The sequence below is a fragment of the Ilyonectria robusta genome (genome assembly GCF_021365365.1).
Source record: "Ilyonectria robusta strain PMI_751 chromosome Unknown BGZ61scaffold_11, whole genome shotgun sequence".
NCBI classification, from domain to species: domain Eukaryota; kingdom Fungi; phylum Ascomycota; class Sordariomycetes; order Hypocreales; family Nectriaceae; genus Ilyonectria; species Ilyonectria robusta.
The window spans coordinates 1,387,413-1,407,616 of record NW_025764445.1 but is presented as its reverse complement, the minus strand read 5'-3'; the positions used below and the strand labels follow the sequence as shown (position 1 = coordinate 1,407,616).

General features: G+C 44.0%; 7 protein-coding genes across 7 annotated transcripts; 3 read left to right on the top strand and 4 right to left on the bottom strand.

Annotated features, from left to right (window-relative positions):
* Positions 1 to 3,490: 3,490 nt before the first annotated feature.
* BGZ61DRAFT_533346 (uncharacterized protein) lies at positions 3,491 to 4,385 on the top strand (the record flags this gene model as incomplete). The annotated part of the gene is made up of 3 exons (XM_046253991.1): positions 3,491 to 3,621; positions 3,681 to 4,326; positions 4,377 to 4,385. 3 exons carry the CDS (start codon positions 3,491 to 3,493, stop codon positions 4,383 to 4,385), a joined length of 786 nt encoding a protein of 261 aa, XP_046103979.1.
* Positions 4,386 to 5,272: 887 nt separating this feature from the next.
* Positions 5,273 to 5,928, bottom strand: BGZ61DRAFT_478893 (uncharacterized protein; the record flags this gene model as incomplete). The annotated part of the gene is made up of 2 exons (XM_046249058.1): positions 5,273 to 5,781; positions 5,916 to 5,928. The coding sequence occupies 2 exons, from the start codon at positions 5,926 to 5,928 to the stop codon at positions 5,273 to 5,275; spliced, it is 522 nt and encodes a 173-aa protein (XP_046103978.1).
* A 2,155-nt stretch (positions 5,929 to 8,083) lies between these two features.
* On the bottom strand, positions 8,084 to 8,478 carry BGZ61DRAFT_478892 (uncharacterized protein; the record flags this gene model as incomplete). The annotated part of the gene is made up of 2 exons (XM_046249057.1): positions 8,084 to 8,259; positions 8,331 to 8,478. The coding sequence occupies 2 exons, from the start codon at positions 8,476 to 8,478 to the stop codon at positions 8,084 to 8,086; spliced, it is 324 nt and encodes a 107-aa protein (XP_046103977.1).
* Positions 8,479 to 9,217: 739 nt separating this feature from the next.
* On the top strand, positions 9,218 to 11,239 carry BGZ61DRAFT_42495 (acyl transferase/acyl hydrolase/lysophospholipase). Its single transcript, XM_046243626.1, has 4 exons — positions 9,218 to 9,497; positions 9,553 to 9,811; positions 9,873 to 10,157; positions 10,218 to 11,239. Exons 1-4 carry the CDS (start codon positions 9,380 to 9,382, stop codon positions 11,212 to 11,214), a joined length of 1,659 nt encoding a protein of 552 aa, XP_046103976.1. The 5' UTR covers positions 9,218 to 9,379; the 3' UTR covers positions 11,215 to 11,239.
* A 322-nt stretch (positions 11,240 to 11,561) lies between these two features.
* Positions 11,562 to 12,766, bottom strand: BGZ61DRAFT_533343 (uncharacterized protein; the record flags this gene model as incomplete). The annotated part of the gene is made up of 4 exons (XM_046253990.1): positions 11,562 to 11,845; positions 11,919 to 12,044; positions 12,092 to 12,463; positions 12,514 to 12,766. 4 exons carry the CDS (start codon positions 12,764 to 12,766, stop codon positions 11,562 to 11,564), a joined length of 1,035 nt encoding a protein of 344 aa, XP_046103975.1.
* A 1,630-nt stretch (positions 12,767 to 14,396) lies between these two features.
* BGZ61DRAFT_421861 (uncharacterized protein) lies at positions 14,397 to 17,687 on the top strand. The gene is made up of 3 exons (XM_046243522.1): positions 14,397 to 15,210; positions 15,257 to 17,349; positions 17,443 to 17,687. The coding sequence occupies exons 1-3, from the start codon at positions 14,679 to 14,681 to the stop codon at positions 17,617 to 17,619; spliced, it is 2,802 nt and encodes a 933-aa protein (XP_046103974.1). The 5' UTR covers positions 14,397 to 14,678; the 3' UTR covers positions 17,620 to 17,687.
* Positions 17,688 to 19,650: 1,963 nt separating this feature from the next.
* On the bottom strand, positions 19,651 to 20,037 carry BGZ61DRAFT_353031 (uncharacterized protein; the record flags this gene model as incomplete). The annotated part of the gene is made up of 1 exon (XM_046240475.1): positions 19,651 to 20,037. A coding segment is annotated over one exon (387 nt), but the record flags the coding sequence as incomplete, so codon positions are not given.
* Positions 20,038 to 20,204: the final 167 nt, after the last annotated feature.

Genomic DNA, 20,204 nt, shown 5'->3' with positions numbered 1-20,204 from the left:
ATAAGATACTTAATAAGAAATAGCAGAAGAAAATCCACTAAGAATACTTATTTTATAATAATAATAATAAAGTATTCTCTAATAAATTTAATTATTACTATAGAATATTAATATACTATAGGTAGGTATTTATACCTTGGGAATTAATATCTAGCTTCCTAAAGAAAAAAATAAAATACTACTAAACTAAGAGGCTTACTAGAAGCTAAGCCTATAAGAGATTCTACTATAATTATATAATACTAAGAAATAATAACTACTTATAGATAGTATATATAGAATATAACAAGATAATTAAATATATAATAATAACCTAATAAAGGAAGTATAACTTGTTAATAAAAAAGAAAAATAGAAGTTTTATAGATCTAATAGAATTCTTATAGTAATATATATAGTAAAATAAGAAAACCTACTACTAAAGGAAATCTAGAAGTATAATAATATACTTTCTAAAGAAGAATAAATAGATTAATTATAGATACTAAATAAACTGTAAAAATAGTTAGTATAGAATATATATAAACATCCTCTATATAGATATTAGGATATTAATAGAATTCTTAGAAGATTAAGAATAACCTACTTATTCTCTTAAATAAAGAAAGTTATCTTAGATATTACTAAAGATTATAATTTATATAAAAAGTTAAAAATACTATAATATAAGCCTTATAAATACTTATAATTACTACTAATAATATAATAACCTTAGGAATTTATTACTATAAATTATATTATTAAGCTTCTGCTATTTAAAAATCTAATAACTAGAGTATTCTATAATAGTATATTTATTATTATAAATAGGCTTATAAAGTTTATATACTTTTTACTCTATTAAAAGTCTACTGATATAGAATAACTTTCTTATATATTTTTAAGAAATATTATTAGTATATATAAATTGCTAAAAGAGATTGTATTTAATAGAGAAATAATCTTTATATTTAAGTTCTGGTAAGAATTAATAGCTTAGATAGAATTAAATTATAAGCTTATAATAGCTTAGAGATTATAAGTAGATAGATAAATAGAAAGACTTAATTAAATAGTTAAATAGTATTTATAGTATTATATTAATTATAAGCAAAATAATTAGATTTAGAAGCTGCCTATAGTATAACTAGCTTATAATATATCTACCTTAGGAATAATAAAGCTTATACTAGCTTATATTAACTTTATATTTATTTCTAATATCTATAGATTATTATAAAAAGAACTCTTAAATATTAAGATAATTCTTAATACTAACTAGTTATAATAGCTATATAAAGAAATAAAAATAGAACTGGAATTTATTAGAAAATAAATAAAAAAATATTATAATTAGAAAAGATTAAAGGGATAATCTTCTAAGAGGGAGATATAATCTACCTTATAATAAAAAACATTATAATAAAAAGGCTAAATAATAAATTAAACTTTAAATTTATTAGATCTTATAAAATTTTAGAAAAAATCTCAGAAAATAATTACAAACTAAACTTACTACTAAAAATTAAGCTTTATTTAATCTTTTATATTTTCTTACTTAAATTAGCAGCTGATATTATTTATATTAAGATATAAAATAATAATTAAGAAATAAAAGTTAAGAATAACTAGAAATTTATAGTTAAAGTAATTCTTAATATAAAAAGAGAAAATAATAAAATAAAGTATCTTATAAAATAGAAAAATTACAACCTAGTAGAAAGTATATAAAAACTCTATAAAAATCTTATATATTATTAAATTAAATTAAAAAACTTCCTTAAATAAAAAAGCACCTAAAGAAATATATATTAAATATAATAATTATATCTTCTAATCTGCTATAGATATAATCTAGAGTAAATAGAAGGTAAGTTACTAGTAGATAAACTATAGGTTTATATTAATAAAGTAGTTAGAGTATTACTTATAAAGTAAATATTATATCTAGTAATAGTTAAGTATAATAATATATAATAAGTTAAGGTAATTAAGGTAATTAAGTTATATTAATAGCTAAGTAGCTGCCTATTGGGAATATATACTATTCTATTATCTATATATTTAAATAGATTGCTAGATTGTATAAGTAATTTAGTAATTTAGAATTATAGAATTATAAAGGTAATTCTATAATTCTATTTTAATTAGTTGAAAATTATAGGTATTAGAATACTACTAATTCTAACTGCCTGCTATCTACTTAAGGTATATATAGGTTATAATATTAAAATAGATTTTAGAAATAATATCTAGAAATTATAAAAAATTCTTACTAGTAATAATAAAATTTAATAGAGATAAATTAAGTAATATATTTAGTATAGAGGACTAGTTTAATATATTTATAATATTAGTAGCTTATATCTTTTTAATAATTTATTACTTCTTAAGAATAATAAATTCTTAAGAATATATCCTATTAATATTATTTAGTTTCTAGATTTTTTAAATAAATAAATTAGAATTATACTTCTTTAATATTTTTTTTTATTTATAAAGATATATTAAATAGGCTAATATTTTAATTAAGATGCTCTTAGCCTTCTTAATATCTAAATTAACTTTTTACTAAGCTTTTATATTCTTAATTACTATAAAATTTAATATTAAAAAGAATAATAAAATATATAGAATTACTTATAAAAGCTAGTAATATTAAAATTATTATAAGAATAACCTAAGCTTATATATTTATTATACTATAAAAACTTCTTAGATATATAATAAATTAATTACTTCTTAAAGTAGTAAGAATAAAATATAATTTTATAACTCTTAAAAATAATAACTTATATAAGAATAAAATATTACTTAATCTTAATAAATTTAAAAATATAATTTAATATAATAATTAGCAGAATATTTATAAATTTAAAATTAGATATATATATAAAAATTAAAGAAATAATCTTATAATAAACCTTAAAAATAAGAATTAATAGAAAGAAGATATTATATTATAACCTATATATACCTTAAGTAGGTAATAGGCAGTTAGAACTAGTAATATTCTAATACCTATAATTTTCAACTAACTAAAATAAAATTATAGAATTACCTTTATAATCCTATAATCCTAGATTACTAGATTACTTATATAATATAATAATCCATCTAAGTATATAGATAACAGAGTAGTACATATTCCCAATAGGCAGCTACTCAGCTATTAATATAATTTGGTTACCTCAATTATCTTGACTCGCTATATATTACTATGCTTGACTATTACCAGACGTAACATTTACTCTATAAGTAATACCCTAACCGCTCTGCTAATATAAACCTACAGTTTATCCACCAGCAACCCGCCTTCTACCTACCCTAGACCACGTCTACAGCAGACCAGAAGACACGACCGTTACATTTAGGTCCTAGTAGGAATCAGGGCGTCGTAGTATAAGTTATAGTGGACCGATGCCGCGCCAACGACGCCAAGGCCGACAACATAAACTCTAGTGCCCGCCACGTCAAATCTTCTTGCTGTTGCACTTTAGTCGGTCCCCCGATGCATGAGATTACGGTGGCCATAGCCGCAAAGTATATTCCCCTGGTCGCCGTTGACGGGCTTGGGGAGAACTGCAGGCTCATCGTTGAGGCATATAGGCCAGGACTAGACTTTACTGTTATATCGCACGTGTAAGCGCTACCTCCTTTACTCACTTGGGCCCGGGATATCGTGGCTGACAATGCCGAAGCGTGGCAGGTGCCTTGGGCAACGCAGCCGATAACAAACTGCCCGTCTGTCAAATTGCCGCCATCCAGGAAATTTTATCCCAGCTGCCTCACTCCCAAGACCTTCCCCTGGATCGAAAATGGTTCTGGATAGACACGTTGTGCGTGCCGTTGGCGTACCTGCATCGACCAGACACCCGAAAAGCCGTTGCAAGATCCATAGAGTCCATATCCCGGTGCGCCAAGTGGACCGTCGTCATCGACGCCGATCACTCCCTACTGTCGTCTACTTCAGACTTCAAGGAGCTTTTTATCCGGATGGCGTATTCTAGTTGGTCGAGTCGCCTCTGGACCTTTCAGGAAGCTGTGTACGCACGCCATCTGATCTTTCACCTATCCGACCAGAACATCGAACTTAATGCTTTAATGGAGAAATACGGGAGCCGGGCTGCAGACTGGGAGTCGGCGTGGTGCTTTCGTCTGCCTTATCGGCAGTGGCGGCAATATCTAAACTCCGAGACGAGACTTGGTCTCAGCAAGAGCGATGAGCACCTTCAGTTTTTATGCGAAGCGCTGGAAGGCAGGGTAACTAGCAATGAGGCCGACGAGCCTTTGATACTCGCGAGTCTTCTAGGTGTCGACCCTGATGACGCGGAAAGCGGGTTGGAGGTTTTCAGATCGATGAAATGTAGAGCCGACAGCGAGACTCGTATTACTAGGGCTCCTAATACTGTAACCAGTGCGTGTAGAAGCCTCAAACTGCCCATTTAGTCCGTTTAGCTTGACCAGACTAAACTACCAGTCTAAATACCCAACTTTCATACTTGCTATTGGCAGTACCTTGGGCTACACATCAGTCACAATACTTCTCGATATTTGATATACGTAACAGTTAATTTAATTCAATACACGGACTGTACGTTGCATTGACAGGGTACTCTACCTAACCTTAGAAGCGTTCTTGGTGAAGTACCCTTGTACTTTTCTACGGCATACTGGTGAGACGAGAAAGTGTCGGATCGGACACTGTATCTATATTGCCTTTAACTGCAGAGGGTAGTAAGGCTCTCAAGTTGAAATACAGCTAAAGGTTGTAGTGAAGATTGAGATAGAGAGACTAAGTTGAGTCAGGCTGATCTAATATGCTACTGAGCTAAGATTAAGCCGGGGAGTAAGTCAGCTTTAAATCTAGTTATTTGGTTTTTTTTTTAGCTTTACTCAATATCATCAGATAGATCAAAGCCATACAGTAATCTCAAACAGTAGGGATAAACAATAAGTGCTACACCCAGCACCTTAAATCTAGTTATATATACGGTTTAAGATTTTATTGAAGTTTTATCTTAAGATATCAAGAAAAGTAAAAGTGATAGAAGTTAGATTAACTATCTCAAGATAATATACAGCATTTCAAGTTGAATTAATTTTCTTTTTTAAGTTTATTACTTAATATTTCGTGTTGTATTAAAAAACTTAAGTATTAAGTATTTAGAATATACTAGAGATATATAAATAATGCTAATTCTCTCTAAAGAAGATGAAAGCACTCCACACCACTACCTAATTCGCTAAGAGGCACAAACTCCACTGCCCTGTCTAAGTCGCAGCCGCCATCTCATTTGTCCCCGGCAATAGTCTTCTTTCTAAGAACCCCCTTTCTTACAACCCTTCGGCTATCGTTAACGGCGTGCTGCAGCTCCTCCATGCACGCTGACTTGCTGTAGCAGTTCCCCGAATAAACCTGTGTCGTCAGGAGATCCGACATTCGTTGCTGGCCTCGGCTCTTCCGGAGCTGAATCACAACGCGGCTGATGACTGCACTGGTAATGACCCGGCCAGGGTGCTTTTTAGCCTCCCAGAAGAGCATCTCGTCGATGAGAGTTATGCCGGAAATCATCTTTAGGATGACGGATGCCGTCTGAGGCGCTGACAGGGACCCAAAGAAGTTGATAGCTGCCATGAACTTGGCGCCCAGTACTTCGTAGGCGGAAGCGTCGAAGCACCCCTCACGGAAGAGGTTTCGAACTTTGGAGTCGTGCAGAAAGCGGCCACAGCTCGGGATGCCCCATATCGCGTTGATATTCTTGAGGAGCTTGACAAAGGCGTTGTATAAAGCCGTCGCCCCTACGAAGGGGACGAAGGGAACGGATGAAGCACTAACCGCCTTCTAGAAGATATCCATGCCGACTTGGATCAATTATTTAGGTTCAAATTGTTAGCAAAATACAATGGTAAGATTCTTAAGGATCACAACCAACCTTGCAACTTCATATCTGCGTCTTGTCGCAGTTCTCGGGGACGTTCTGGAAGGAAGTCGGCGCATTCACGACGATCTTTGACGTGTCGACCTCCTGGCGACAGTCGTCATCGGGTGCGTTCGAATCCACTGGGCACTCTCTCTTGAACCAAACTCCATGGTAAAAGGACGTGGTTTTCCGGCTCTGCTTATCGCACCTAGACACGCGTGGATGGGATGCAAAGACGAGACAGGGCATGCCACCCCGCCAGGGAGGCTCCCTCGGCAGGGCTCATCTGGAATTCCGACTTGGAATGCGCAAAAAGGCATCATTGCGTTTTGGGACTAGAAAGTCACATGCAAGGCGTTGCAAGGCGTCTAAGATTAGTAGACTGCCTTTCTAGCGAGTCAATAAACTTGCTTTAGGCCGTCCAGGCGGAGTATCGAGGAGTCTATAGTTTTGCGGTAATCGCGAATTTAAAATTGCGCGGGTACTGGGAAAATAACTAAGAGCTGTTACTGTAGCGATTTTTAACTACTGGCCTGGTGTTATATATATTACAGCCTGTATTAGAAATAGTTATTAGTATTGTTGTTTTCTTATTCAGATATCTATTTTCTAATCTTAGGTTTTTTTAGATTTTTATAAGATAGATTAAGAAAGTACAGTAATCTACAAATAGTAAGGTTTAAATACTTAATTAAATACCTTATTAGGCAAGTAAGGCAGGGAAAATCAGACTGGTATATACCTCCTATAAAACCCTCCTCCCGGCGATTCTCAGTAGCTGCCACAGTAATAAAATCAGTAAATCTCTCACTTCAGTATTTTTGCCTCATCCGACCGCATCGTAAATGATGACCTGATTGGTTGTGCACAGACCGCAGCAGACCATATCAGCCTTTTAGCGAGCAGGTCTCGGGTTCAGCTTCTTGGGGCTTAGTCTTAGAGGGTGAAATAAATAGTTATAACAAGTAGTATAATATACTTCAGCGGCCAACCGCCACTGGGACTCTGTAAAACCGAGCTTCGGCGATATGCCTCCCTAGGAGCTATCTGCATGAGCTCATCTGGATCTAGCCTTAGAGCGGTGTTGCAAAGGGTGATTACTGTGGCCGCCTCAAAATGACACGTCTGAAAGCCTAGGTGCTCCGTAAGCGGTAGCAAGGCATGGCCTGAGACATACATGGGGAGGTTTCCAAGTGCAACAATAGTCCGGCTTCACCGTCTTTTTACGAATACCCGAGCGCATGGTTCTTGAATGTTAGTGCGGCACGCATCACGGGGATACCAGATTTCTGCAGTCTGTGATAAACAGGTCTTGGGCTTCCGTGTAAGCCCAATCATTCAAGAATCACTGCTAAGGCCTAGGAGGGGAAACCGTGCCTGAATTAATACTCTCAGGGCCGCGTCGACTCCCGACTTCATTCTGGATTCTGGATCTGCCCAATTTCTTTCCAACGGACACAGCCTGACGAGGCTCAATCATCCAGTCGGACACACGCCGACTCGGAACGCCTTGGCTTTGGTCATCTTACCATGCATGGCGTAGCTGCCCGTGCCAACTGCCTGACTCCCCCTGCAGCCCAGTTTAAAATGGACACCCAATGGGGCATTTGCATGCAGCACGCTTCAGATCATTTCGGGCACATGGAAGGCCTCTCAAGGAAAATGAAACCATTAACGCTTACCAGTTGTTGCACAATGAAGCAGCCGACGCTAAGAAATCTGCCAACCAAGTGACAAGCCAAGGCAGAATGCCAACAAGGCAGACTGGGTGGCTCGTGGAGAGCCCAACAGAACTGACCACTCACTGGCACCCATCATATTTAGGTAACAAACACGCGTCATTATGTGATGGGTAGCCGCTTGTGGCTCATCTAGTGGCAGGTGATGGCATGCAAGCTGCCTAAAGGGGCCGTTTTGCCCACACCGAATACATCAGGCTACCAATTACATTGTAATAACAAACACCGGTTAGTGGTTTACCCATGACCCTGCTCGTATCGAATGATCTTCCGGGTGACGCGCATTAGCTGAAATCTCGTCATGCAGCTGTGCAGACGGGATGAGAATTTTGTCACGAGAACAGGCGCTGCGTGATAATGAATGGATCAAAGTACGTATTGATTGGCAATGATTGTATATCGAACGAGTATATCCCAATTGAAAGCCCGATAGAGCACCCATCATGCAGCTGACACAGCCCACATTTGCCTGTAATCTCCAAATATTCTTCCCAAATATGCGCGAGCAGGCATTTGCACAGTGGCAATGTGAACGCTGGCCTCCTTCTTCTTCTCGTTGGTGGGTATCTGCACATCGACGTGCCGCTGCCACCGCTTAATGTCGTATGAATAGGTTGCTACAGAGCATTCGGTCAGTGTCAGTCCGATTCAAGTGCGGCACAACGAGGCCAAACGAGATGGATCTTACGCGTAATGTGTTTTCTCCCCAGCTTTTCGACGCTCGAAGTCGTCCTCTGGCTAGTATCCAACTCGAAGACGACAACTCGCCCCCGGAGCGACTTTGTCGACGATGTCGTCGAGTTTGATAGTTGGGTTCCGGTTCTAGTGTCCGCCATGATGGTCGCTTTGGGTTGTGTGAGTTTGATTGCGACCGTGTGGGGGGCGATGAGATATTATTTATGTGTGTTCTCTGCTAGTAGTAAGTCACCGCACCATCCCGGCCACTCGAAAACGCCCAACTGGAGATCATTTTTAGCCCACACACCCAAGACATTGTAGGTCACACTTGCGTCGAGGCTTCGTCCGGGCACATGCTCCCGTTTATCGAACGTGCCATGTGGCTTTCCCCAAGGCCGCCTGAGACGTGTTGACGAAGCACAAACAAAGACACCGAGTCCTTGTTTTAAGTGGCTGCTTATGCTTGTGTATCACCAAGTGATAGTGGGAATTCTGGCAGCCACAACTGAAAGTCGTGTCTCTGAATGTGCTTTCAGCTGCTCGTTTCCCGCCCCCTCGAACCGCCTCCCTACCTATGCACCAGGCCGTCTTTCGGCCCCCGCAGCCCCTACACCCATTGTTCGGGTTTATTGACTGCCAAGACAGCCTGATTGCCCTGTTTTCTCCAATGAAGTTGTTCCTTTTGCGACATGGCTGACACTTGTGCAACGAGGTCATTTGAAATATATCGCGCATGACTACTCATCCAAGGATCAACGAGGGTATTATCTCAATGAATGCAGGGCAAGTTCCGAGCTGAGAACAGCCAGCTTCTCTGAGGCGCAAGACTCGAGATGTGGTATTCCAAATCTCCAGGATATGACAGCGGCTCCGGGCTGACATTTCCGCCAGCCTGATTCTTTCCCTTAGGAAGGCTCCCATGTGGTATATTAGGCTCGACTGGCGTGTTGTCACTATGTCACCTCCATACGTGGCCCCGTCGTACTCAGTCTCGTTGATCCGTCCTGTTTCACTACTCCACGGAGACACCCACTTCTATTCTCTCTATCCAATCCAAACATGTCGACATCTGACAGCAGTAAATTGACGCCCGAGCCAATACTTCGAAGGGCAGACACGATTGCCACCCGAAATAAAGCCAAGCAACACCCCTGGGCGCCCATTGTTCTCTCGTTAGGTGAGAGTGGAGCTCAGCTCGATGCACAAAGGATGAAGTCTAATCTATTCGTTAGATGGCGGTGGTATCAAAGGCCTGTCTGAGCTTTTCATACTGCTCAAGATAATGAACCGAATTGAAGAGTTGATCGTTGAAGGTTCAAACGACGAAACCACTGCTGAAGAAGCCGTCCGCTCCCATCAAGGGCGAGTTGCTGACAAGAAGCAAGAGAAGAAAACTACCATCAGGGACGATGAGCTGTTCGCCTTCTCAAAGGACCCCGCGATTTTACCTTGCTACTTTTTTGACTTCATGGTCGGTACAAGTACGGGAGGGTAAGTCACCCCTTCACATCGCCCACATTTGCACGCACCTCATCGGCTAATTTGCTCTTAGCCTTATTGCTGTGATGCTCGGGCGGCTTAGGATGAACGTCCCTGATGCCATCAAGGCGTACTGGTGCCTGGGAAACGACATATTCTTGTCACGCCCTATAGCAGGGCCGTACAGCTCGAAAAAGTTGAAAGACGCAATTATCCGTGTCATAACGGACCACTGCCGCTGCCATGAGCTTGGACAAGACTGCCATGACACAGAGCCCCTCAGACAGTATGACTATGCCGAGGAAAACGACATTAGTTATAAGAAGACTCCACATCGCCAGAACTTCACATGCAAGGTGTGAGTAAATTGCGCCTTTTATCATCGCGAATATGTCAGTCAGCTAACGACGGAAACCAGGGCCCTCGTCGCACAGTGTAAGAAGAAGGGGTCGCAACGTCCGTACCTTTTTCGTAGCTACAACCACAGTCCTCGCTCTGAGGGAGATCTTCTAGAGCACAACCCTATGACTTTAGGAGGGAAGGCTCTTCACATGTGGAAGGCTTGTCGCGCCACCTCTGCGGCGCCATTTTACTTCGAAAGCATGGCCATTGGTCGTGACGAGTTCCTAGATGGCGGTGCTGGCAACAACAACCCTAGTAATATTGCCTGGAACGAGGCAATCTGGATGTCCAAGCCTGTCAATTCTCAGGCAACCGCGACTTCTGGCAATGAGACGGTTGCGGCAGTGGTGAGCCTTGGCTGTGGAGAGAAGGAAAAACATCATCTGTTTAAGGATCGGCCGCGCGGATTCTATGTGTTACAAGCCCTGAAGTACGGGAGAAGTAGGATCAGCGATACAGAACTTGCTCATGAGGAGACACGCCGCCTCGCCGGCACAAGCGATTCATACTACGCCAGATTCTCAGTCAAGCCCACCGAGGGCGACCGAGGGAACAAGGGACTCGCAGACGTCAAACTCAGCGATTGCGCCAGAGTGTCAAAGAAACACTTGTGGGGATATGGACCACTCAAAGAAGTCAAGAAACCGGTGGGGGACGCCGAGTTACCACTCCCAGAATGGTACACGGCTTTGCAGGAGGAAGCGACCCCGAAGGGATCACGACGGAAGAAAGGTACCTTCAAGCCCGAAAAGTTCTGGTACACCACCTTCGACACCATTTTCCGTCGAACGGAGGAGTACTGCAGACTTCACAACGACGGCGGCGAGAATGTGAAGGGAGATATTGATACTTGCGCCAAAACACTACTGAGTTATGCTCGGGAGCGCCAGGAGAACGATCCCGAGAGGTGGAAATGTCATGTCAGTCATCCAGATCCAGCCCACTATGCCTTCCTAGAATCTACGAGGAGGCCCAAACCCAGGGAAGAAGAGAGTGGAGGGGGGACGCCTTGAGGATGTGGACCACCGTCTCCCCATTTCCTGAGATAGATGAGGGAGCTGATTACATGACAAGTAAATTATACTTTAAACGCAAAAAGAAATATGATAGAGCTGGAGGTATCAGAGTGTTGATATCTAGAAATTCAAGACTGATTGTATCATCGGGAATGCATTTATAGTACAGTTGAAAGTTCATATAATTATTTCAAGCTAACTCAATATAACCACTTCGGAGGATAATGTCCCGGTGTGTTATCTTGACGGCATCGCTTAAGGTCTAATTTATTCTGAATTGAAATTGCTTAAAAGAATAAAATAGCATCAAAAGCCAAATACAGACGACCTAGGGGCTAAACATGTCAGTTCGCAGCACGGAGATCTTCCGTGTTCATTAGAAGACTGTCCTCGAGCAATGTCCATCCCGGCCTTCCCAAGTCACGAAGCAGTTGCTCTGCTCTGGCTCTCGGCTTGACCTCGCAGAGATCCTGTTCGCTCTGGAAGTTATCAATGAACTTTCTTTCCGGATTTTGCCTGCGCAAGATGCCCAGAATCTTATCCCAGTTGATAGTTTCTGCTATAGCAAAGATACATTCGTCTTGAAAATCAGGGTGGATGGCTGCAGCAACATGGAGAAGCCCACAGTCTTAGACATCGATATAGTATTCTTGCGTTGGTGTTAACGTGCGGTCAAGAGGTTGGGGCAGGGTTGAGCATACGAGGCAGAAGCTGGTGAAGCATCTCCATGTTTCGACCATGCCACGCAAGAGCAATAAATCCGGAGGTAGAAGCATGCCCTTGATTGACAAGGTCAAGACTCTTGCCAAGATTCGCATTGGGAAGCACTTTGTATGGTTAGAGGATGAGTATTCCTAGGACTGCGCTTTCTCACCTATATTGACAACTAGGTCTGGGCGTTTGTGTTTGTTTTCCCCATGAAACTTCCAGACCTCCTGCTCGGCTTGCGTCTTGCTGGCAGCATAAGTAATAGCAGAGCGTTCCGGAAGGTAAGGCGGTTCTGCCCAAGCCAGCTTAACGGCTTCTTCATTCCAGGTATCTTCTGTTATAACGATTCCGGGCACATTTGGCTTGGGCGACATCGCTGCCGTCGTCGAAGAAGAGGTAAAGATAAAGCGCTTAACACTTGGCTCTGCATAAGCAGCTTTGAGTGCATTAATGGCACCGGAAATGACAGTAGGGATGACTTTATTTGGGTCGGGATCGAATATCATAACAGTGGCTACATGGGAGATAGCTGACACCCCTGTAATAACTAGCTTCTTCTTTTTCTGTAGAAGGGGGAACAACGCGTACCCTTTATAGCTTCGTCAAATGCTTCAGGCACTGCCATGTCCGGAATGGATACTAGCTCGAATTTATCATTTCCGTACTTTTCGTTGAAGACAGTGTTGAGCCAGGCATTCTTCTTCGTATCGCGGACTGCGCCACGGACTTTATAGCCGAATTGAAGGAACTGGTCGGCAACGTGAGAGCCAACCTGGCCGTTGGTGCCGGTTACCAGAACAGTCGAGCCCTTCGGAATTGCAAACACATCAATAGGAGACATTGCGCCGTTGGGAAATTGAGTTGCTGAATTGATATCTTGGAGGATTGAGAGTTAGAAGGTGTTCAAAATCAATTTGACACAGACCGCAGGAGCCTTTGGAGATATTTATCCTAGACACTCCTTGGTCAGTGAGGCCTGAAAGTCCCGTGCCGAATAATCCCCTAAGATTACAAATCCAGTTACCTACGAACTCCGCTTGTGATTCAAGGAATACATGGAGTGGAGCGGAGTTGGGCTGCTGGGTCAGGCAATCTCTTGCTTCCACGGCGCTTTCCGACAAGGCGGCTATGGTCGATGGTCTTACTTTCCTGTTATCCGTGAGCTGGGGCTGCTAAATACGCTTATTCATATTCAATCCGGAGGTAATCAAAGACCCTTTACCCCAAACGGGACTGAACTGCTTGATTAGGCCTCGGAATCCGCCTATGAGTTCGGATAGTGGGATCATTTTGCCTCACTAATCATAAAAGTCGTGAAAGACAAACTCCAAAGACAAACTCGAAAGACAAATTCCACTTCCCGAGTTGCATTTCCCCAGTGCTTACCAATCAAGGCCTGATTGAATAAACATCGGAAAAGGAAAAGCTTTTTGGTTTTGAAGATAAGGCCACTCCTAAAGCCGAAAGTCTGCCTCCCAACGCGGGGGTGTGAAGCTTCCCCTTTACTAGCACAGGCTCGTTCCGTCTCCTCTGGTCCAGCGCATGCTTCACCCTCCTCATCGTCCCGTATAGGGCTACATTCACCCAAAAATTGTAATGGAGATGCGGAAGCAAGCCTCAACTGAACACAAGTCAGGTTCAGACGCAGCAGACTCAAATGGCACTGAGTTTAAGAGGCTTCTGCAAGAGGCAGCGAAGGAGACGTTCATTCGCGGTTTATTACCAGGTGTGGGTGTCATCCTGGCTGTGATAGCGTTGGTTCTTTGAGCTTGTGCGTATGCCGTGTACTGGTAACTTTAGCCGATGCCGTGCAATATTCCTCAATAATATATCGGACAATCTCAGCGCGTCACACACAATATAGCTACACACGAAAATATATGGTGGAGTAGTCAATCAAACGAACTAATCGGTGTCATAGGTGAAGCGCCAGCCTGGTTCTGAGTGAGACAAAATCTTACGGTTGGTCGAGAGTGGACACAGCCGCAAGCCGCGCAGTTGTGGCCTCAGGCAGTCTTACGGCCCTGCATAGCCTCGCATTGCTGCCTACGTGTAGGCAACTCAACTCGATACACATCGTGGATCTCACAACAGACGGCTCACCAGCCATCGACAATCACTCCTCGTCTTCACCAAACGATGGTCGTGAGAGCCTGCTGCTGCTGTAACAATTTCCTATCCCGACGAATCTTGGACCTTTCCCCATGTCTAGCCATGCCAGCGCTCTCCGCCGCGAGGGCTTTCAGATTGCGGTAATATGCGCCGTCGGCTGCGAATACGATGCCGTTGCTCTTGCTTTCGACGAGATCCAGGAAGGAGATGGAGGCCAGTTGGGAAATGCACCCGGGGACAACAACAAATACAAGACGGGCCGGATTGGAAGCCATCACGTCGTTCTTCTTCTCCTCCCCGGCATGGGAAAGGTCAACGCTGCAAGCGCAGCGGCCAGTCTCCGATCAAGCTACACCAAGATCAAATTAGCCATCTTGGCCGGTATTTGTGGTGGAGTACCTGGAGCCAGGACAAGCAAAGAGCTTCTGCTAGGAGATGTGGTCATCAGCAAGAGCATCGTGCAATATGACCTGGGGCGACAGCATCCCGGCAAGTTCGCCCCCAAGGACACTGTTGAAGATAGGCTGGGCAGGCCTAGCAAGGATATCCGATCCCTTGTTGCAATATTTGAGACGCGCGATGGACGCGACGACCTGCAGCGCCGAGCCAGCCAGGCCCTGGAGCAAATTCAGCAGAAGGCGATGAATGCCGGGCATCGGGACCTCTACAACCGTCCTACAGCATCTGAGGATCGCCTCTTTGAGCCAGGCTATCTTCACAGGCACCGTGACTCTTGGAACTGTGGTTGCAGTGAATCGGGTGCCTGTAAAGCAGCCTCGAGTGCTTCGTGCGAGGAGCTTCAGTGTGACGGCAGTCTCGTTCCCAGAAGTCGCCTCAACAAGCGAAAATTCCAGCACCATGAAGGTGACGCCTTAGTGGCACCAGAGCTTGGGGTGTTCATCGGATGCGTGGGATCAGGCGATACCGTCATGAAGTCTGGACTAGATCGCGACAGGATTGCCAAGGACCACGACCTCATTGCCTTCGAGATGGAAGGAGCCGGTGTATGGGACGAGATCCCGTGCATCATTGTTAAGGCAGTCTGTGACTATGCGGATAGCCACAAGAACAAGAAATGGCAGGACTTTGCTGCAGCGCGAGCTGCCTCTACAACGAAGGCACTCTTGGATTTCTACCCAAACACGGACAGCCCAATAACTCTTCGCACGCAGTGTAGGTGGCTCGTCCCTTGAAAATGGCCCCCACTAACAGAATACAGTTGTATCGCGACATGACGAGAATGTGGACTTCACAGGGCGAACTGAGATTGCTGCTCGGACCGACGGGGAAGGCAATATGCATGTCCGAAGGCAGTACGAAAAGCATGAAAGAGAACTGCTTGAGTTGCTGGCCGCAGAACATGACGCATACAAGAATTTCAACCCAAGGAGAATCCCTGGCACGTGTGAGTGGTTCTTCAAGGACAACAGGTATCAAGAATGGCTCGAAAGCACCACCTCAAGCATCATCTGGGTCTCCGCCGGTCCTGGCTGCGGCAAGTCCGTGTTAGCACGGTCTATAGTTGACCAGATACGACAGTTGGCTAACCCCGCAACTACTACGGTCTGCTACTTCTTTTTCAAGGATGGCGAAGAGCGGCGTACCGACAGCCATGACGCCTTGTCCGCTATCTTACACCAGCTCTTCACCCAACACAGTGCCGACTCACTGATCCGCCAAGCAGCTGACTCTTATCAAAACTACGGGAAAAGCCTACGAAACAACTTTCATCAGCTCTGGCAGATCTTAACAGCTTGTGTGAAGGAAACCAACGCTGGGGAGGTCGTCTGTGTGCTCGATGCCTTGGACGAATGCAGCCAACGCGGTCGTGAAGAGATACTCGAGGCACTTCAGACCTTCTACTTCGGCAACCGGACACATCCGTCATCAAGACTCAAGTTCCTCATTACAAGTCGTCCGTATGATGACCTGGATATGTCTTTCTCCAAGTTCAAGAAATCGTCTGCCGCTGAAATATACATCCGATTCGACGGAGATGACAAGTCTGAAGAGATTCGTCATGAGATTGACCTCGTTATCGACCACAAAGTTGACGAATTTGCAGAGGATTTCGAGGCAGTAGATCGTCAGAAGATCTCGGAATGTCTCAAAGCCATGGATAACCGCACCTATCTCTGGCTTAGTCTCACTTTCGATATCATCTACCAAAATCGAAGTGCGTACAGCAGAGCTTCAGACATAGAGGACCTACTATCTCAGCTTCCATCGGGGATATTCGACGCCTACGAGAAGATTCTGAGCCGCAGCCAGAATGAGAAGCGAGCTAGATATCTCCTCCAGATTATCATCGCTGCCACACGGCCCCTAACACTTGACGAAGTCAACTACTCCCTGGCATTGCAAGAACAAGAGTTCAGAAGTTATGACGGCCTCAAGTCTAGGCTGTGGCGTCCCGAAAACTTCAAAAGGACGGTGAAAAACCTCTGTGGCCTGTTCGTCAGTGTTTACGACAACAAAGTATCTCTCATGCACCAGACGGCAAGAGAGTTCTTGACAAGTCCTGAACTGCAGAACGTATGGCAGAGCAGCATTGATGTGCCTTTGGCGCACAGCACCATTTTTGTCTCTTGCGTTCGTTTGCTGTCACTTAAAGATCTCGACATGACAGCACAGGGCACGTCTGGCAGCAAGGCTTTGCCTTTCATCTCATATGCTGCCATGAACTGGACGTTGCACTACAAGTCTCAGGATGGGTCTAAAAGAGACGCATTTCTACAAAATGCCCGTGAGCTCTGTCGTATATCCAAAGGACACATCCCGACATGGGTTGAGGTATGGAAAGCAGATTTCGAAATTCCTTGGAGCCATTTGTTTCACTGGACAGATTTGACGCTTACGAGCTATTTTGGTTTACTTGAGGTGGTTGTACACATCGTGAGCCGCGAAGACGTCGACGTCAACTCACGGGGCGGGTATTTCGGCACAGCGGTCAAGGCCGCAGCGGCGCAGGGTCATAGCGAGCTGGTTCAAACGCTGCTTCGTCGTGGGGCTGATTGTGACACAGGGGGTGGTCCTTTCCGAACAGCTCTTCTCGCAGCCGCATTGAATGGGCATCCAAGGACGGTAAGATGCCTGCTAAACAGTGGAGCCAAGGTCACGCAGGAGGTTGTTGTGGCTGCAGCGGGGAATATTTCCGGGGAACGGACAATGGCTTTACTGCTGGAGGCACGTGGAGATGAGATTCAGATTACTCCAGAGGTTGTTGTGGCTGCAGCAGGGAATTTTGACGGGGGAAAGACATTGGATTTACTGCTGGAGGCACGTGGAGATGAGATTCAGATTACTCCAGAGGTTGTCGTGGCTGCAGCAAGGAATTTTAACGGGGAACGGACAATAGCTTTACTGCTGGAGGCATGTGGAGATGAGATTCAGATTACTCCAGAGGTTGTTGTGGCTGCAGCAGGGAATTTTGATGGGGGAAAGACATTGGATTTACTGCTGGAGGCACGTGGAGATGAGATTCAGATCACGCAAGAGGTTGTTGCGGCTGCGGAGGGGAACTCGTATTGTGGAGAAGAGATAATGGCTTTACTGCGAGGAAAGACAGGCGGAACGTCATAGTCCAAGGCATACGACGGCGTTGCACATCGTTTATCTATAGCCTTTAATGGAACTGAACTTCTCATAAGGCGGAAAGTTTCCAGCCCCTTGCCTGGATCTACAGCGACTCGCCAGTCGTCGGAACTGCGGTGCTAATCGGTGATTGGTACTATCCCACTCTCTTATCCCTAATTTTCATTTGCGTCAGGCTGAATCGCTGCACTGCGGTGGTTCGAATCGAGCGAGTGAGCAATCGAGCGAGCGAGCATCGTCGCCTTCATCGGCCAAGTGCTACCGGTTTGACGATACGGGCTGTTCTTCAGGTGGGCATTTCGGAATCTGATCTCTCAAGACAAATTCTCTGAAAGGTACGAACAGAGCATGATGATTGTGAGGCTGTGGAGTCTATGAGCTGTCAAATTAGGTTGGCATAGTTAACTTAAGACACGCTGTGCAGCATCCAGTTGCGGCGTAATGATTGTAACTAGCATGAAAGTGCCGTGTTCTCTTAATTAGGAATCAGACGCCAACCAAATCTAGAAATTTTACACCGCAACGTTGGGGACGTAGAACAGCGGTAGTAAACCAAGCGATAGCAGCGCCCACGAGGACTCCGTTGTTATCTGTTGGATATTGCTGAGCGGCTTTAATTCCCTGTCAACTGCCGTTTTACAGTATAGAGATTTGAGTCCCCCTCTGGATATATATATATTAATGGCCTCTAACCTTTTTATATTAAGGCCTGTACTCCTGCTACGCCAAACGATTATCGGACTAAAAGTTTAGTCTATTATTATAATACTGGCAATTGGGTGTAGCACTTACTGTTTGAGAATACTGCATGGCTTTAATCTATCTGACGATATTAAGTAAGCTAAAAACAACTAATAATACTTGGGATTATAGGTACGGCTAGCAGCCACTATAGGGCTCGGTCCGTTGTTACACTGCACGAGCCGTAAAATGGAGTCTATTGCAATTTACCAGAGCTTGTTGGCGTCAGGTTGCAGCGAAAAGGGGAAAATGGGAAAAAGGGAAAAAGGAGGAAGTGCGCGGGCAGAAATTGAACTCTAGGCTTAGATTGTTGCAGTTAGCAATATGTGTCATTTGGCGGAAGAGGGGAGGCAAGTGAGGGAAACTATTTGGAAGTGACGGGCTCTTACGGCAGCTATGCCGGCAGGTTTGGGTTGCTGTATGTGAGTGAGGGCATTCCTAAAAGCGGAAATAAATAATTGGCAGGGTGGCAATACGAAATGTGTCACGCTATGATTCGTTCATTAGAATAAAAATCTTGTTTTACTTGCTGCAAGAGTTAGAGTAATCGCAATCTAATTGGTGGTATTACGGTAAAATACAAGAAGTCTGCATGTGATTCTTAGAGGTTGGAGTACATCCAGCATTACAGGGCGGCCCGCCTGAATATAAAAGTTGACGCGGGGCTTTTGAAATCCTGCCTTGCGTACCTTGATTGCACTGCTATTATCCTATCTCTGTTCTTGCAGCTCGAGATCTTTTAAACTGCTCATTCACGACATCCGCTGCCAGGCTTCAAAATGAGTACAGCCGAGCACTGGGAATCTCCTTTAGCGAGATCACACAACTCACTCTCCAGTCTTGCCAGCTCTCCGCAGCTTCCCTCCCAACCATGCCAAGCTGCCAAAAGTCGGCCCTGGCAACAGTATCTTTCGGCCGAAAGAATGGTCATTATCGAAGAGAATTCCAAGATCCCCTTCACAGGGTCGGGCCAGATACGGCTTCGCTTCGACATGACAGCGAAGTCCTAGCGCTAAGTGCTGGGCATCACGGGACAACAACGCATCGAAAAATGGGTTCTTTGGAAATGGCATGGATGATATCGGGAATTTGGAGCCAATATGGCCTATTGCAAGGATAAAAGGTCTTACGGAATGCCTATCATGTTGTCGACTAAATTGTTTCATCATTCATTAGAGCTAATCGAACTTCAACCCACGTCAATTAGCTCTTATCCGCGTCTCTGACGGCATGCATGTTATGCTGCATTTCGGGCTACACTGCTCCACGATTTCAAACTTATGAAATCACAATCATGCGCACTTCGATAGATTCGCGTGGCTTATTCCCCACCGTCGTCTGTGGTCCACTTAGAGACGCATGAAATACACCCGCTATTACTAGGTCAGTTCCTACTCCAGTGAAGGAAAGAAGGGTCCTGGATGGCCTACTGGTATCACTGGGAATTTCGTAGCCTTCCCATTGCACAAACATTAGGATATCTCCCGGTGTCTGCCTCGATATATAATACCATTTATGATGCGGCCGAGAGTAGAGATAAGCCTCTAGCTCCACAACGTTGGGAAGTACTTTGTCGACTTCGATCAAATCCTCACTGTGAACAGAGCGCCGATCACAGACGCCGAGTGGAGCATTCTCAACCTGTCCTAAGGGCCTCCATGCGCTTCATTCATACAGGGTCAGTTCCATGGCGACTCATTCGGGTCAGCTGAATCTTACTTAATGAGGCGAACTTTAGCTCCATTCTGTTTGTAGGTCGCTAGCTCGTCTTGAGTTAAATGTAAGAAAAGCCGATCTAATGCACCTTGATGGGAATAGTCTTCAGACGTTAA

Excerpts from the sequence above, each read along its gene's own strand:
- BGZ61DRAFT_42495 (XM_046243626.1), top strand. The coding sequence starts at position 9,380 with ATGTCGACATCTGACAGCAGTAAATTGACGCCCGAGCCAATACTTCGA. Across the intron at positions 9,498-9,552 it reads GCCCATTGTTCTCTCGTTAG|ATGGCGGTGGTATCAAAGGC; the intron begins GTGAGAGTGGAG and ends TCTATTCGTTAG. Across the intron at positions 9,812-9,872 it reads GTCGGTACAAGTACGGGAGG|CCTTATTGCTGTGATGCTCG; the intron begins GTAAGTCACCCC and ends ATTTGCTCTTAG.
- BGZ61DRAFT_421861 (XM_046243522.1), top strand. The coding sequence starts at position 14,679 with ATGAATGCCGGGCATCGGGACCTCTACAACCGTCCTACAGCATCTGAG. Across the intron at positions 15,211-15,256 it reads AATAACTCTTCGCACGCAGT|TTGTATCGCGACATGACGAG; the intron begins GTAGGTGGCTCG and ends AACAGAATACAG. Across the intron at positions 17,350-17,442 it reads AGATTCAGATTACTCCAGAG|GTTGTTGTGGCTGCAGCAGG; the intron begins GTTGTCGTGGCT and ends ATTACTCCAGAG.